At 46.2% G+C, this 13,265-nt stretch overlaps 1 protein-coding gene and 1 pseudogene across 2 annotated transcripts; one reads left to right on the top strand and one right to left on the bottom strand.

Annotated features, from left to right (window-relative positions):
• Positions 1-7,421: 7,421 nt before the first annotated feature.
• Positions 7,422-10,078, top strand: LOC149355564 (uncharacterized; annotated as a pseudogene). Its single transcript, XR_016289725.1, has 3 exons — positions 7,422-8,046; positions 9,005-9,214; positions 9,634-10,078. The product of XR_016289725.1 is annotated as an uncharacterized LOC149355564 (transcript).
• Positions 10,079-10,650: 572 nt separating this feature from the next.
• LOC149355563 (uncharacterized) lies at positions 10,651-12,985 on the bottom strand. Its single transcript, XM_089576136.1, has 4 exons — positions 12,221-12,985; positions 11,901-12,130; positions 11,584-11,832; positions 10,651-11,009 (listed from the first exon to the last, which is right to left on the bottom strand). The coding sequence occupies exons 1-4, from the start codon at positions 12,454-12,456 to the stop codon at positions 10,651-10,653; spliced, it is 1,074 nt and encodes a 357-aa protein (XP_089432262.1). The 5' UTR covers positions 12,457-12,985.
• Between the last annotated feature and the right edge of the window lie 280 nt (positions 12,986-13,265).

The following is a 13,265-nucleotide window of genomic DNA, read 5'->3' as shown; positions in this document are numbered from 1 at the left end:
GCTCCATTGCAGATGAAATTCACATGAATGCTTAAGCCTTTCGATTTTTTCGTGTTTTAATGGTCACTAGCCTGCTACGTAATTACAATTATGCTTTATACTTTAGGAGAGGTCATAAGGTGTTGATAAGCCTACAAGTTAATGTACCAGGTTGTGCGGCGAGCTGCTTACCGGCTTTGAGGCCTTAAATGCACTGCAGAAAAAAAAAATTAGAGATCACTGCGGCGACCCGCATTGGGAGAGTGCGAAAGCATTGACGCCTCCTCGGCACTCGTCGCCTCTCTTTGCCCCTGTTTATCATTTTATTTTTGTTAGTTAATTTAGCCACTGAATTAGGGTAACTATATCATACTTTAATTAAATATTAATTTATTTACTCTGATTATACCTTCTTGTATCTCAATCAACCATTTTGGTGTTTCAAATTTTGCGCCATGGTTGCTTTCCTGTCCACTTACTATATCCCCGTCCAGCCTATTCAACCGTCCATTTGTTTTTGCTGGTAAGTAAAAATAATTAATTTATGTCAGTGAAACTTTTTGTTTGATTAATGATCACTTATCAAATACATTTCAATTCATTTCAAACTTTATTTTTCCTCCTTTGCCTATTTTTCCACTATTTTGCCCTCCACGACTGTTTTCCCGTCCACTCACTATATCGACGTTAGCGCTATTTCGACGTTTTTCGATATTTTAGTTCTAATTAATTAATAACCATCTTGTAGACAATTATTTTTTTTGCGCAGCATCCTCACGTTATCCTCTTTTGATTACAACCACTCGTCTGATGCTACTTCTGAGAGCGTCACATCTGCTGCGGACACGTTTTGCGGACAAGCCGCCGCGGTGGCTCAGTTGTTATGGTGCTCGACTGCTGACCCGAAAGACGCGGGTTCGATCCCGGCCGCGGCGGTTGAATTTCTTTGGAGGAGAAATTCTAGAGGCCCGTGTACTGTGCGATGCCAGTGCACGTTAAAGAACCCCAGGTGGTCGAAATTTCCGGAGCCCTCCACTACGGCGTCTCTCATAGCCTTAGTCGCTTTGGGACGTTACACCCCATAAACCAACCAACGTTTTGCGGACAAGACCCGGTTGACATAGCCTAGAAATGCTTTCGCATTAAAAAACGGCCTCCCAGCAGTTACCCCGCCGATATTTCGAACTGCAGCGGAGATTTTACGCTAGGTAGTGCTGAAACCTATACATGATGCCTCGCAATGCCAAGCCAGCTAGACGTATGGAAGGATGCTAGCATAATATTAATTCATAAACAGGGTGATATCAAAGAACGTCAAATATTATAAAACGATTACCCTGATGTAATTTCCTGAGAGGATGTTTACTGAGGAAGTTGTGAGTTGAAATTGAGCAGTCGTAGACTTCATTCAACCAAGCGAAAAGGCAGGTTTGGGCCTGAAAGAAGAAGCGTAGTGACACGTGCTAGCCGGTGCCATTCCAGCACAGAACATGGCACGCTACGTATACTGGGTGGTTCACCAAAAACTGTTAGCAGAAATTACAAACCTTTTTTTGGAGTTGATGAGGGGTGTTCTTAGCTAAAGTATTGAGACTAATAGCGGAAATAAGAAAACAGCTAAGACAAGTTGCACGCAAGCCGCGTAACTGAAATCAAATAGTCAACTCTAACCAAGGTAGATGTACTATGGTAGCGTAGGCTGCACAGAAGCCCATACGTTCAAAACATGGCGGCTCATGGTGCGCAGCCAGCGCCGTCTTCGAAATGCGTGGACAACTAAAAAGTGACGTCATAATTAAAACAAAAACGCGACGTTAAAGTCACGTGTTTTAGTGACGTCATATTCGTGACGTCAGCGTCACGTGCTGCTTGGCGGGAAAAGTAAACTGCTGAACGCCGCGACGCTTCAGCGCGACACCCGACACGAGAACGAAGAAGACACGACGGGTGCCGACCACCAACGCTATTTTTAGGTAGTCAGTTCTCGTTGTGCCTTTTTCCTCGTCCTCACCTCAGGTGTCGCGCTGAATGTCGCAGGTGTAGAGCTGAAGCGATGAAATGTGACGCCGCCAGACAGGTTATCGCTCGCACATCGTGCAACCGCACACCTCTTTTTTGCGTACGGGGGCCCCATGGCCACAGACGATGCCCTTTTGGGGCAAAAGCGACAGAACCGCACCCAACCGAACGAAACTACACAGAAGCGCTGGCAAAAGGGAAAAGCGGAAACTGTACACGAACGATGCACACCAAGAACTCGAGGAACAAGCAACGAGGAAAAAGTAGGGCTAGCAGAATCGAGTTTCAAACAAAAGCAAGCAGAATGGTCAAAGGATATGACAAGGGTATGACATCAGAGCACCGTCAACCTTGGCATCGTCCCGCTGCCATTGCCGCTGCTCTGAGCGAACGCTGTCATAAAAATTTTTACAAAGCAAGCGCTATACTTTCTAACAAAATGCACACAACTAAAACATTTTAAAAAGGAATCACTGCAATTGTTTTCAAATGCTTTTGAAACACAAAATATGTCCTAATTATTTTCCTCTTCTAGTCGTGTTTGTCCACTCAATTCATTTTGGCGCTTTAGTTCCACCACTAATTTGATGTCGCTAGCACTTGCTTCTGGACCGCATTCAGGCTCCGGCTTCGCGACCTATTTCAATTGACCTGTTACTGCTAGAATTTGTAGCTCGCCAGTAGTGGTAGCCGCATGAGTTTTTATGTTTTCGGCAATGTCATCCTCGTCCACGCAGCGGAATGAATTTTGTCCCAGCTGCACAGGCGCCAATCCGATAACGGGCAGCTGAGGAGCGCACGCAACCACGCCCAAAAGCACGCGTTACCCGAAGGCGCGCGTGTCAAGTGCCGTTTTTCGCAGACAGGCCGGGAGCGGAGAGCTTAATGCAGCGAACTAATCGCTCATGTCGCGTCATTTTATAAACGGCAATGCGCTTAGAAAGAAGTGATAACCAAGTTTTTTAACTCTTGAATCCACAAAGGGACAAGTAGAAAGCCGCCTTAAAGCGGCAAAATACTATACACTCATGAGTCATGTGACGAACCACAGCAATTACACCTGAAAGTGAGGTACAATTCACCTCGAATATATTTAGTTTATTCAGTTGAATAAGTTCAGCCTGCTCTGATCACAAGGTTACGTAAAAAGTTGCGTAAAGTACCACTAAACAAACATAAACCCATTATTCATGGGAGAGACATCGTCAACATCAGCGAGATCACTGCGAAGTCTCTGGATAGGGGCCTATCTAGGGACTTTAGTCCACTGCAGAACAAACACCTCTCGCGCCAAGCATCCCCGTCAGACCCTAACCTTTACCAGAAAACCTCCTAATTCCACCTATGCTCTCGAAATACTCCCAGACAGACACGTTACACGACCTGCCCTTTTCATCCTCATTTCCACTATTAATCTACGCTGCTCACTCTTTTGTCTCTCAGTGTTGCCCGCACGAGTTTCCTTCATGCGGCCCACTATATATGCTGTGCTCAATCTAATTTCAAGCCTTTTCTTTACGGCATTAGAGTTGTAAGGGAGTATATTTACTCATTAGCACCCAACTGACGCATCAGATGGACGCTATTAAGTACTTACTCCTTTGATTACAAATGTGCTCCACGGTGAGGTATTACCCTATACATACTGGACAAACACCGTTCCTTTCCCACTTCGCGTTCTGGATCTATTCAGCCTCGCCCTGTCATCTGCTAGCTGTACTGGCTAGCGTTGTTGGCAGAGCGACTGCTCCTGACAAGCGATGGTCTCAAGGTTCGATTTCCGAAGTGGTACGACATTTTCTTTAATTGCCAAATTCCTGATATAGCTTGCCTTTGTATACCTATGACTGCGTATGGATGGGTGGCATGACTAATTACTCCCTTGTTACAATTTTACTCCACCTTAGGAGATTCCCCTTAACACATTGGTCTGTATCACGGCCAGCATTTTCGTTTTATAGGGAACCGACTGCGCGTGCGCTTCGGCGGACCATAAAAATGAGGCGGTACATCGGCGGAATAACGCTCTAGCGTACCGTGAGGCGTAGCGTGGTGCAAGAAGTTTCGAAGGGACAGCTGAAGCGGCATGGTCGAAACAGCGCAAATTGCGTGCGCCAGCATACGGTATGCGAGGTATTCTCGTGACGTCACGGGCGCCGTACAGCGCGCACCTTCAGTCATGCAAGCCGGAGCAGGTGGTGGGCCTGCAGCTTTTCGCCGTGCTACTTGCACCGCAAGATGGTGGCTGCTGTGACGTCGGGGCATGCTTCTTGTACGGAGAAAAGAACGAGACGAATGCGGTCACCGTGCTTAATTTCTTCCCTTCTCTCGCCTCTCTGCTGGCGAAATTCGAGTCACTGAAGATTGCGTACCTCATTGTACCATTAATTAACCCCTGGATTATATACCCTTCTTAACAAGCCTTTCTCAAATTTCGGTAAGTGGTGTACTACATAAGAAATGAGCAGTCATTTCTTCAAAACTGGTTTCATATAATTTTACAGGCGCACATCTGACTGCTTGATCACATGCTCGTTCAAAGACGGTAACCTAAAGAAAGTTTTCGAATGCAGATACTTGAGCCTTGCATTCACGCAGGACATGCCATGTTCTGAACCCAACGATCTGACTTCTTAGAGAGCTCTCTAAAAGCTTGGATACTTGCGTGACACTTTGCGTGTTCCTCCATTCCATAACGAGTTACACAAAAATCTCTTATCCGCCAAATCCTATAATACGTTTGTTTCGTTTGGAGTCCCCATAAGCTTTGGGATGTAAACAAACTAGAGTAGTTCATATAAATGCTATCGGTTTTACATTTCATTAATATGAGAGATTTTTCGCTTTCTACCTGTCTAATATGGGGTCACTCTACTTTCCTCAGGCCGTCGTATTGAACTTTGCTGTACACATTAATTCCAGCAATTTGAGTAAGTTGGCAACAATTTAAAAATATCGTAGCTATCATGATTAAAATGCTATCACAAACTAAACATTTAATCTTTCAATTCGAAGACTGACTTGTTGAAATACAGTTTTTTTGTGTGTGCAGTGTAGACATTTGGAACTCCCTCAATGCCCCTACTTGCGCTCGGCCTTTGAAAGAATTTGTGTATTCAGCAATTTGTAGCTGATATGTCTTTACTACGGATTTTCTTGCGCTTTCACAGTTTCTCATATTCTGCTGATTGATACGATTTGTTTTTACACTTTTATCTCCTCCAGTCATAACCTTGTGAGTGGCGGTAGTGTCTGAAAACAAAGAAATAATACATGACATAAATAAATAAATATCTTCTGATTTTGTATACCTTCCCTCCTCGCACACACCTGTACCAGAAATGTGGTTGCACAAAGACGTGCTTAACAGCGAAATTTTCATAATTCATTAAACCTTCCTACGAAAATGACCATGAGTGGCGTGGCTATAAGGTGGCGGTTCCACTGCCGCCATCTTGCGAGTAGTTCATATTCTGCCACCAGGCTACGACACTGATCCATCACTGAGAAAGTGTCTACCCGTCTTGCCCCCAGCGACCCGAGACTGGTTTTGGTTGAGATGTTGAGATACGTGTCCGGTCCTTTCTTGACCCGTGCACCCGTGCTGCGTGAAGGCTTTTCTTTTGTTGTTGCGCCTGCCTTCAGAGGATTACAAACGAACCATGGCAAGCCCGGCTGCTAGTCCCCGTCGTGCGTGGGGGGAGGTGTTGGCTGGGGTGGTTCCGCATGCTTCTTTCTCTGCCTGTCCCTCGCCAAAGCCAAAGAGAGTGGGGCTTCCTTTATTCGGTCTATGGTTCCGGAAGGGTGAAGGGAAAAAGTTGGAGAGCCGGAGCAAAGAGGGTACCGTCTTTGTACAAACGGCGTCAGAGGTGGGGTGATCCTTGTTCGGGATAAGGATGCCAGCACGGGAACAGAGGACCGTTTCCTTCTCTCTCTTGTTTAGCCTTGGCTAAATAGCCGCAGAAAGCTGTACCGTCGATGTTACTAGACAGTTTTAGTTTCACGTACGTAGAAGCTTCACGTACGCAAACGTTAGAAGTCTACGTAGCCAACGTGCAGGTCGTTTGAAACCCTTATCTCCTCGATTTGGCTGCACTTTCTGCACTAGTTCACAAAACTGCCGTGCCGGTGCAGTGCCAGTTCTTGCGGCGCAAGTGTAGCCTGGCACTAGTGCTGTCGGTGCAGCGGCCAAATCGAGTGCAAAAGTGCAGAAACGTTCGTCTGCTGCGGCCGTGTGTTGGTATTTGTCGCGTGGTTTGACATACGCGCGGGATCGTGCTAGCTCTATTGAACAGTGCGCATTTCATCGAATTGGCGCATCTCGTGGAGTGGCTCAAAAATTGGTTAATTACAAAAGTGGTGAAGAATTTGACACCGTCCTTTCCGTTGCATTGTGCAAAGTGGCGCAGGCCGGTCGATCGTCACCGATTCAACGGGTACTTTGAAGAGGCAACAACCTTTGAATTCGAGAGGTTACTCAGATTTGCGCTCGAGACGACGTTTGACAGTTCATACACATGATACGGGCTGTTGTCGTTCTATCGAAAAGTGGCTGCCGCAATTACAGAAGGTAAGAGTTGCCTGATAACTAGGACTATATCTGAACTCAACAACTCGCGTTCACTGTCGGCGGCCGGTGACGGCGGAGCGACTATCGGAGACTAACTGGCAGGCAAAGGTGTGGGCTGACGGCGACCTCAGTGCCAGTGGGCCAGTCGATCGCTGCTGCAAGCGGAGGAGTCAGTACAAATACGTTGCGATCATCCACGTGTTAAAAAAACATCTCACCATCTGCCACTTATGCAAATGCTCCATCGTGTTGCGAGTAATAATAATATTTACACATAAAATAGCAACGTGTAAACGGTGTAAAGCAACGTGCGAGGCTGGGCAGAAAGATGAGAACCCATACGCACTGCGCCGCGCCAGCCAGTCGCTTACGCACGTAGTACACAGACACGCACGCACACGCGCGCATAGACACACGAACGTGCGCGCACTGTCATTTCAGCTGTTTAGTGAGGGCACGGTGCAGATGCCGCGTCTAGCACGGGTATGCAGCCGTCTCAACCATGGTCTCAACGCTGCTCACTAAAACAAGCATGGCCACGGAGCCGTCTGCTACGGAGCGCGCCAAGCACCTTGCACTACTTGCACGAGAAGAGAACTCTCCGGGAGGCTAGTGCAAAAGTGAAGCAGAACTCGGAAGAACTCGTGCAGCACTACGTCAAATCGAGTGCTCAAGTGCAGGTGGCGCTAGCTGCACTGGCAAATCGAGGACGCGAGTGCAGGACCGCCTGAACTGGTGCAGAAAGTGCAGCCAAATCGAGGAGACCTATAGTTACACGTACGCGATGCACGCCGTGCGTAGCCGTGCGTTATTCCTAGCGCCATCTACTAACAGACAGAGACACTAATGTAGCCAAAGTCATCCAAGACAAGCCAAGCAAGTCCGGCTGCATTTTCGCGCAAAGCACGTAGATTCTGCTCGTGGACCGCTCGGAGCTTCGCAATCAGTTCGCAATGCCACGAAGTGTCTTATCTGATCCTTATCTTCTGTCGTCTCTGTCTTGGAAGGACATTGACAACCTCCTGATGACAAGGGCGCAGCGGCAGCTTTTGTACGGCTCACTCGACGACTTAGAATACAACTTGAGGCGCAGCAGAGAGTCGGAGCTGGTTCGCTACCGGTCGCGCCATGGACTGCTCGACATTTCAAATATAGAGCCCACACTTTTCAAACAGCAGTTCAGGTTTCAGAAGGTGGACTTCGATGAACTCTTTCGTGCACTCCTCGTGCCGGAGACTGTGAAGTGCGCGCAAAACGTGACCGTGCCTGGTCGGGAGGCTTTGTGCATCACGCTTCGACGCCTTGCCTACCCCAACAGGTGGTGTGACCTCGAGACCATATTTGGCAGGCACTCATCCGTGATGTCGAGCGTGGCCTCGCAGGTGATCTCTCACATCGCAAATGGTTTTAGTCATTTACTGAATGATTGCAACAATCATGCCTGGTTGTCGCCTGCCGGCCTTGGAGAGTTTGCAAGTGTAAGTGAACTTTCTTATATCACTTTTAAGATTAAAGCGTGTCGGCAGATTTGTCCGCGCTTCGCGCATCACTACTTAAAAACGAACTGCGTCGAGGCTGGGAATCGAACCAGGGCATTCGGCATTTGAAGCGGAGACGCTACCACTTCGCCACGAATGCACAAGGTTTGAGCTTGAATAAAGGCGCATCTAGTGAATGCATGGGTTTCGTAAATAAAATAAAAGGAATAAACATAAGAAAATAAAATAAAAAATAAAAGCAGCAATAAAGTGAGAAATTAAAAAAAAAATAAAAAATAACAAGAACAATAAAATATAAAACGGAAAAATATAAAAAATAAAACAACACTGCGCCAGGGAACGCTTTCGCCTTGCAGCACTTTAGAGACCCAAAGTGCTCCCTGAATTTTTGCAAGAGTGCTGCACAAAGCCGCAAGGCCCAACATTTTTTTACACTGTAGGATATTCCGTCTTTATTTTTTGCTTAAATGCGAGACATCTCAGATGGCAGCGGTATGTGGGAATGGAAAACTTCCAAATGCAAGACCCAAGTTTTGCAAACTGCGGTCGACATGTGTCAGGGCAAAATATACATTAAACAGTAACACACTGCGTGGTGTTGCATTTCTTAGAAAAATTTCTGAACTTGAGACATGAGGCGTACACAGCAGTTGTCTGTAATGTACAATTCACCTACACTTCAAAACTGTTTTCTCATCTCAACATTTTACCTCAGCAAGTTTCACATAAATGTAGCCGTGTCAACTGTTTTATATGTTATCATTGCTTGTTTGCATTATTATGAGCTTTTACTTGTTATTAATGTGTATATTGTGTTAGGGTGTCATCTATAATACAAGGTTTTGTGTTGACGGAGCTTTCCTAAAAGAAAATGATGCTGTTATTTTACGGCCAACCAAAAGCTGAGTTTGAGTGTGTGTCTTGTGTCATGTTGCAGGCCGTCCACAGTCGTGGTGCAGCACTGCCCAATTGCTGGGGGTTCATTGATGGAACCGCACGGCCCATATGCAGGCCAAAAAGGAACCAGCGGGACTACTTTTCTGGCCACAAGCGGGTGCACTGCATAAAATATCAATCCGTCATGTGCCCAAATGGCATTGTATATGCCAACTGGATGGTCCATACCCGGGAAGGCGGCATGACGCAGGTTGGTTGTGTTGTCTCTGCTATAAGAAAAATCTATTGAGTCATAATAAATATCACAGCTGTAATGATTCAGGCTCGTAAATGACATTTAGTGTGTCATGGAGAGACATGGGCAGTGCTTATTTCCGTCACATTATGAATATACCGCACATGTAATAATTGTGTAGAAAGGAAAGCACAGACAGAGGCAGCTCTGGTGGCAGAGCTTTCCATCTTCTGTTCTACTTTTGTGTGTCTGAAAGTGCTTTCGCTGTACCTTTAAAGTAAACAACTGAACATACTTTTAAACAGATTCATTGAGCACTTGCAGAAAAGTGACTTACATTAAATGTACACAACACTACTGATGCACTAATGTTAACACAGCTGGCGTAGCTTTGTCATTACGTGACTCAACTTAATTCTCTTTTTTTATTGCAGGCATACTCGAGAGCAGTGTCCTGTATGCAAAATTGGAGAGGCTGGTGGGACAACATGACTTTGTCATATATGGCGATCCTGCATACCCGTTGAAGAGACTCCTAATGAAGCCCTATGGCGGCTCCTCCTTGACAGCCACACAGCTGGCATTCAACTTCAGCATGAGCCGTGTTCGCCAGTGTGTTGAATGGGGCTTTGGAAAGGTGGTGGCTGAATTTGCATTTTTGGACTTTAAAAAAAATCAAAAGCTTCTTCGCCAACAAGTTGCCCAAATGTACAAGGCTGCCACTATCCTCACAAACTGCCATACATGCATGTATGGCAGTCAGGTGTCGCAGTACTTCGGAGTTGATCCCCCTAGCCTGATTGCTTACCTCAGGCCACATTCTGTGCCACGCGCATAATTTTCCTTGGAATAAATTTTTGCATTTGTAGCACTTGACAACTAGTGCTTGTTTGTGCAAGTTATTTTACCATGACATGTGGGTCAAACCGAACTTCTTGTTAATGTATCTGGCTGTTTGCTGTTGTATAATATAATGACGTAGTGGTCTGAATCGCATTTTTTTTATATGTTATTTTGATGCACCTGAACTTTGTTGATTTTCTGCAGTTCATTAATTTTCCATGGTAGGTGCTATTGTACTCTCATTTCCCATTACTCTGTTCATCAGAGAGCACTGAAAAATGTAATTTTGCTTGCAATAACCAGCTTAGTACAACAAGTGATATAATTACCGATTATAAAGTGTGTTGTAATATTGAAATACGCAAAACTTACTACATTATACTTTTGCTCCACTACTTAACATTAATAACCAAACTTACAGTTGCACTGTGTATACTTTAGACTACAGTAATGCAAATAGTCATGTTCCTGTAACTAATTTGAAGGGCTTGGAAGTGTTACAGTCTCTCTAAAGGCTGTGCTTGGACCTTAACCTGCATCAGTCTTTGAAGACAGCATTAATTCGTGTTAAAAACATGACCCTCAGCCTTTTTATCTATCCTTTTTCATCATATTTTCAGTGTGCCCATCTTGTTCAGCAGATTTTCCATCAGGCCGAAAAAAGTTGCCTGTTGGGCTGCAGCCATGCGACGCTCTTCTGCCCTCTCACGCCTTTCCTCGGCACGCTCTTCTGCACGTAGCCGCCTTTCTTCTGCCTTGTCTTGGGCGTTCAGCTTCATTTCGTTTTCCTTGAGTTCCAGTTCTTTTAGGGTTTTCTCCTTCTCCCAGGCGAGACGGTCTTCTTCTAGTGCAATACGCCTAGATTCTATCAGGAAGTGCCTTTCTTTAATGAATTCATCATGTCGCATTCTTTTTTCTATGAATTCATAATCTGTCTGCTCTTGCTGTGCAGCTTCAGTCCTTTTCCCTGTAAGGTGCAGCAGTGTTAGAAAAAGCCACAGGCTTAGTTATGAGGCACAAAATTCACTGCACAGATTGGATTTCCTTAAGGTGAATTTCTGCCAGCTGTATTCATTTCTTAGTTAAACACAAGTACTGTTGCTTAGTTTCCCATACATGCAGTGAAAAACAAATGAGAGCACATAGCATTAAATGTGTGTGCATTGGTTGACACAAACATTAATGCTGCACAAGCATAATAAACTGCTTGTTACATACATTTCTGCTTTCAGTAAGGTAAGAGCAATGTAGAATGAAATTAGGCACATTCTATACTTAAGCATAATTTATTGAAAATGTGGTCTCTGAACACAAACATAAGTTAGATGCCCTAAGTTACGTTGGTGGTGGATAGCTGTGCACAAGGTTGAAAGTCATGGTTGACTACACATGCCATCTTCGATTACCAAAAATACATAGCATTTGAGGTGCTTAATGACTATTACTTCATAATGCGCTGTTATGTTAAACTAGACCAATTCACAAGTTGCCCTCATGTTTGCCTTTGAGAAAATTGCCGGCTACCCGGGAAAGAGACTTACTGGTTTTGCGTATGGGCTCGCTCCTAGCTGACCGCGACGTGTTCAAATCGTCCTCCACTGCCTGACGAGCAATGCTTCCCGGCGAAGGCGTTGGGCTGGACGCGGGCAAACCGTCGTCCACGTCGAGCTCAGCTAGAACGTAGTCCGCTCCGAGCAGTGACTGCTGAGGTGCCTCCGGGACGGAGTCCTGATCGTTATTTCCACTTATGATTTCGGCAAACACCTGGGACGCCGTGGTTCCGCCAGCAGCTGCAGTGGTACCAATAAAAGCAGGCGCGTTTAACGCAAAAACGTCGAGGGAAAAATGACAGACTTACATTCGGCGCGCAAGCCGGCAGTGCTGAGGACGCTTCCTGCTGTGTGCGCCTCCGCTGCTGAATTCCTCGCAGATGCCGCTGAACGTTTCGTGCCCGTGGATGCGCTTCGGCCCCCAGAGCTTACTATCGCTTTTTTATGCACTCTGATCTTGTAGCCGTTCTCTCTGGCGATTGTGAGGATTTCCTCGAGGAGCTGGTCCTGTTCAGAGTATTCCTCCTCGGTTCCGGACCTAAGATGTGAATGAAAAGAAACGTTTGTACTGGCATTTCCTGTCGTTATATAGCCCTGTGCACTAAAGCGAAATGACAAAGTAACTTACCTGCGGAGGCTTCGTCGGTCCATTTCTCCATACTGCGCAAGCAGCAGGTCCGTGCGGTCCCGCACAGTGCGGGCGGTGAAAACTTTATTTCTCGCCTGTGACAGGCGCAGAGCGATCTCATTCCATCGCCCTGCATATCGCATGCCGTCCTCGAAGGGGTTGCACTCTCTCACATCGCGCAACAGATCCAAGTCATCGCTTTTAGAAAAACGAAGGCGCGGAGCTGCCCCACTCATCTCTGCCCACGTTTTGGCTGCCGATTTGTGTTTTGGCGCCGCGGTTTGACCATGCAGCTAGGCTTGGCTATGTTTGGCTTGTTTGGGGCTCTCTCAGTTCCAGATCTCGCGAGATCCCGCAGGGTTCTGAGCTTCGCGTGATCTCGCGAGACCATTGCTATGACGACGACCAACGCTACTTCGTCAGGCTTAACAGCTTAAAATTCGCCTTTCTATCTGAAAAACAAAAGTTATTTGTCGCTTGAAACTTTATGCGAGTGTTAGAATGGCCAAATTGAAGGCGAATACAACAGTTTTGAACACGATATCCCATCGAGAGGTTAGCGGCGAAGCTGTTATCGCTGTGAAGCGGGCAGGCAGGGCGCCGCCATGTTTGGCAACGCTACGTACGCAAGCAACGCAAAGACCGCAACGCAAAGATCCGAATCTCACGTGCGTCCGTGAGACCCACGCAAACGCTTCACGTTCTGCGCATGCGCACTGGTGACCCGTAAGCGCTCTACGTACGTGAAGCCTCTACGTACGTGAAACTAAAACTGTCTACTATCTGGAGGGCCTCCTTTGAGGGAATGTGCCGTTTCGTTCCTGAGTTTTACCCGACTACAGACTTTCCTGTTTTCAATGTCGTGACACATATTAGTGGGAGCAAAGAAAAAGAGAAAAATAATGCTGCCCAGCCCGCATCGCAAAAGGCACAACGTCGACACAGTGGAAACTTCGGAGAGTTAGTGATAATTGTCGACATAATTGCACAGAGCAAATTAGTAAGTAAGCGAAAAGAGGAAGCGGACGCCAAAAATAAGGAAGGT

This window comes from Amblyomma mixtum, chromosome 3, assembly GCF_055824585.1.
Source record: "Amblyomma mixtum isolate Tamu chromosome 3, ASM5582458v1, whole genome shotgun sequence".
NCBI classification, from domain to species: domain Eukaryota; kingdom Metazoa; phylum Arthropoda; class Arachnida; order Ixodida; family Ixodidae; genus Amblyomma; species Amblyomma mixtum.
This window is presented reverse-complemented; position numbering and strand designations above follow the sequence as displayed.

Excerpts from the sequence above, each read along its gene's own strand:
- LOC149355563 (XM_089576136.1), bottom strand. The coding sequence starts at position 12,456 with ATGAGTGGGGCAGCTCCGCGCCTTCGTTTTTCTAAAAGCGATGACTTG. Across the intron at positions 12,131-12,220 it reads GACCGACGAAGCCTCCGCAG|GTCCGGAACCGAGGAGGAAT; the intron begins GTAAGTTACTTT and ends TTCACATCTTAG. Across the intron at positions 11,833-11,900 it reads TGCCGGCTTGCGCGCCGAAT|CTGCTGGCGGAACCACGGCG; the intron begins GTAAGTCTGTCA and ends GTACCACTGCAG.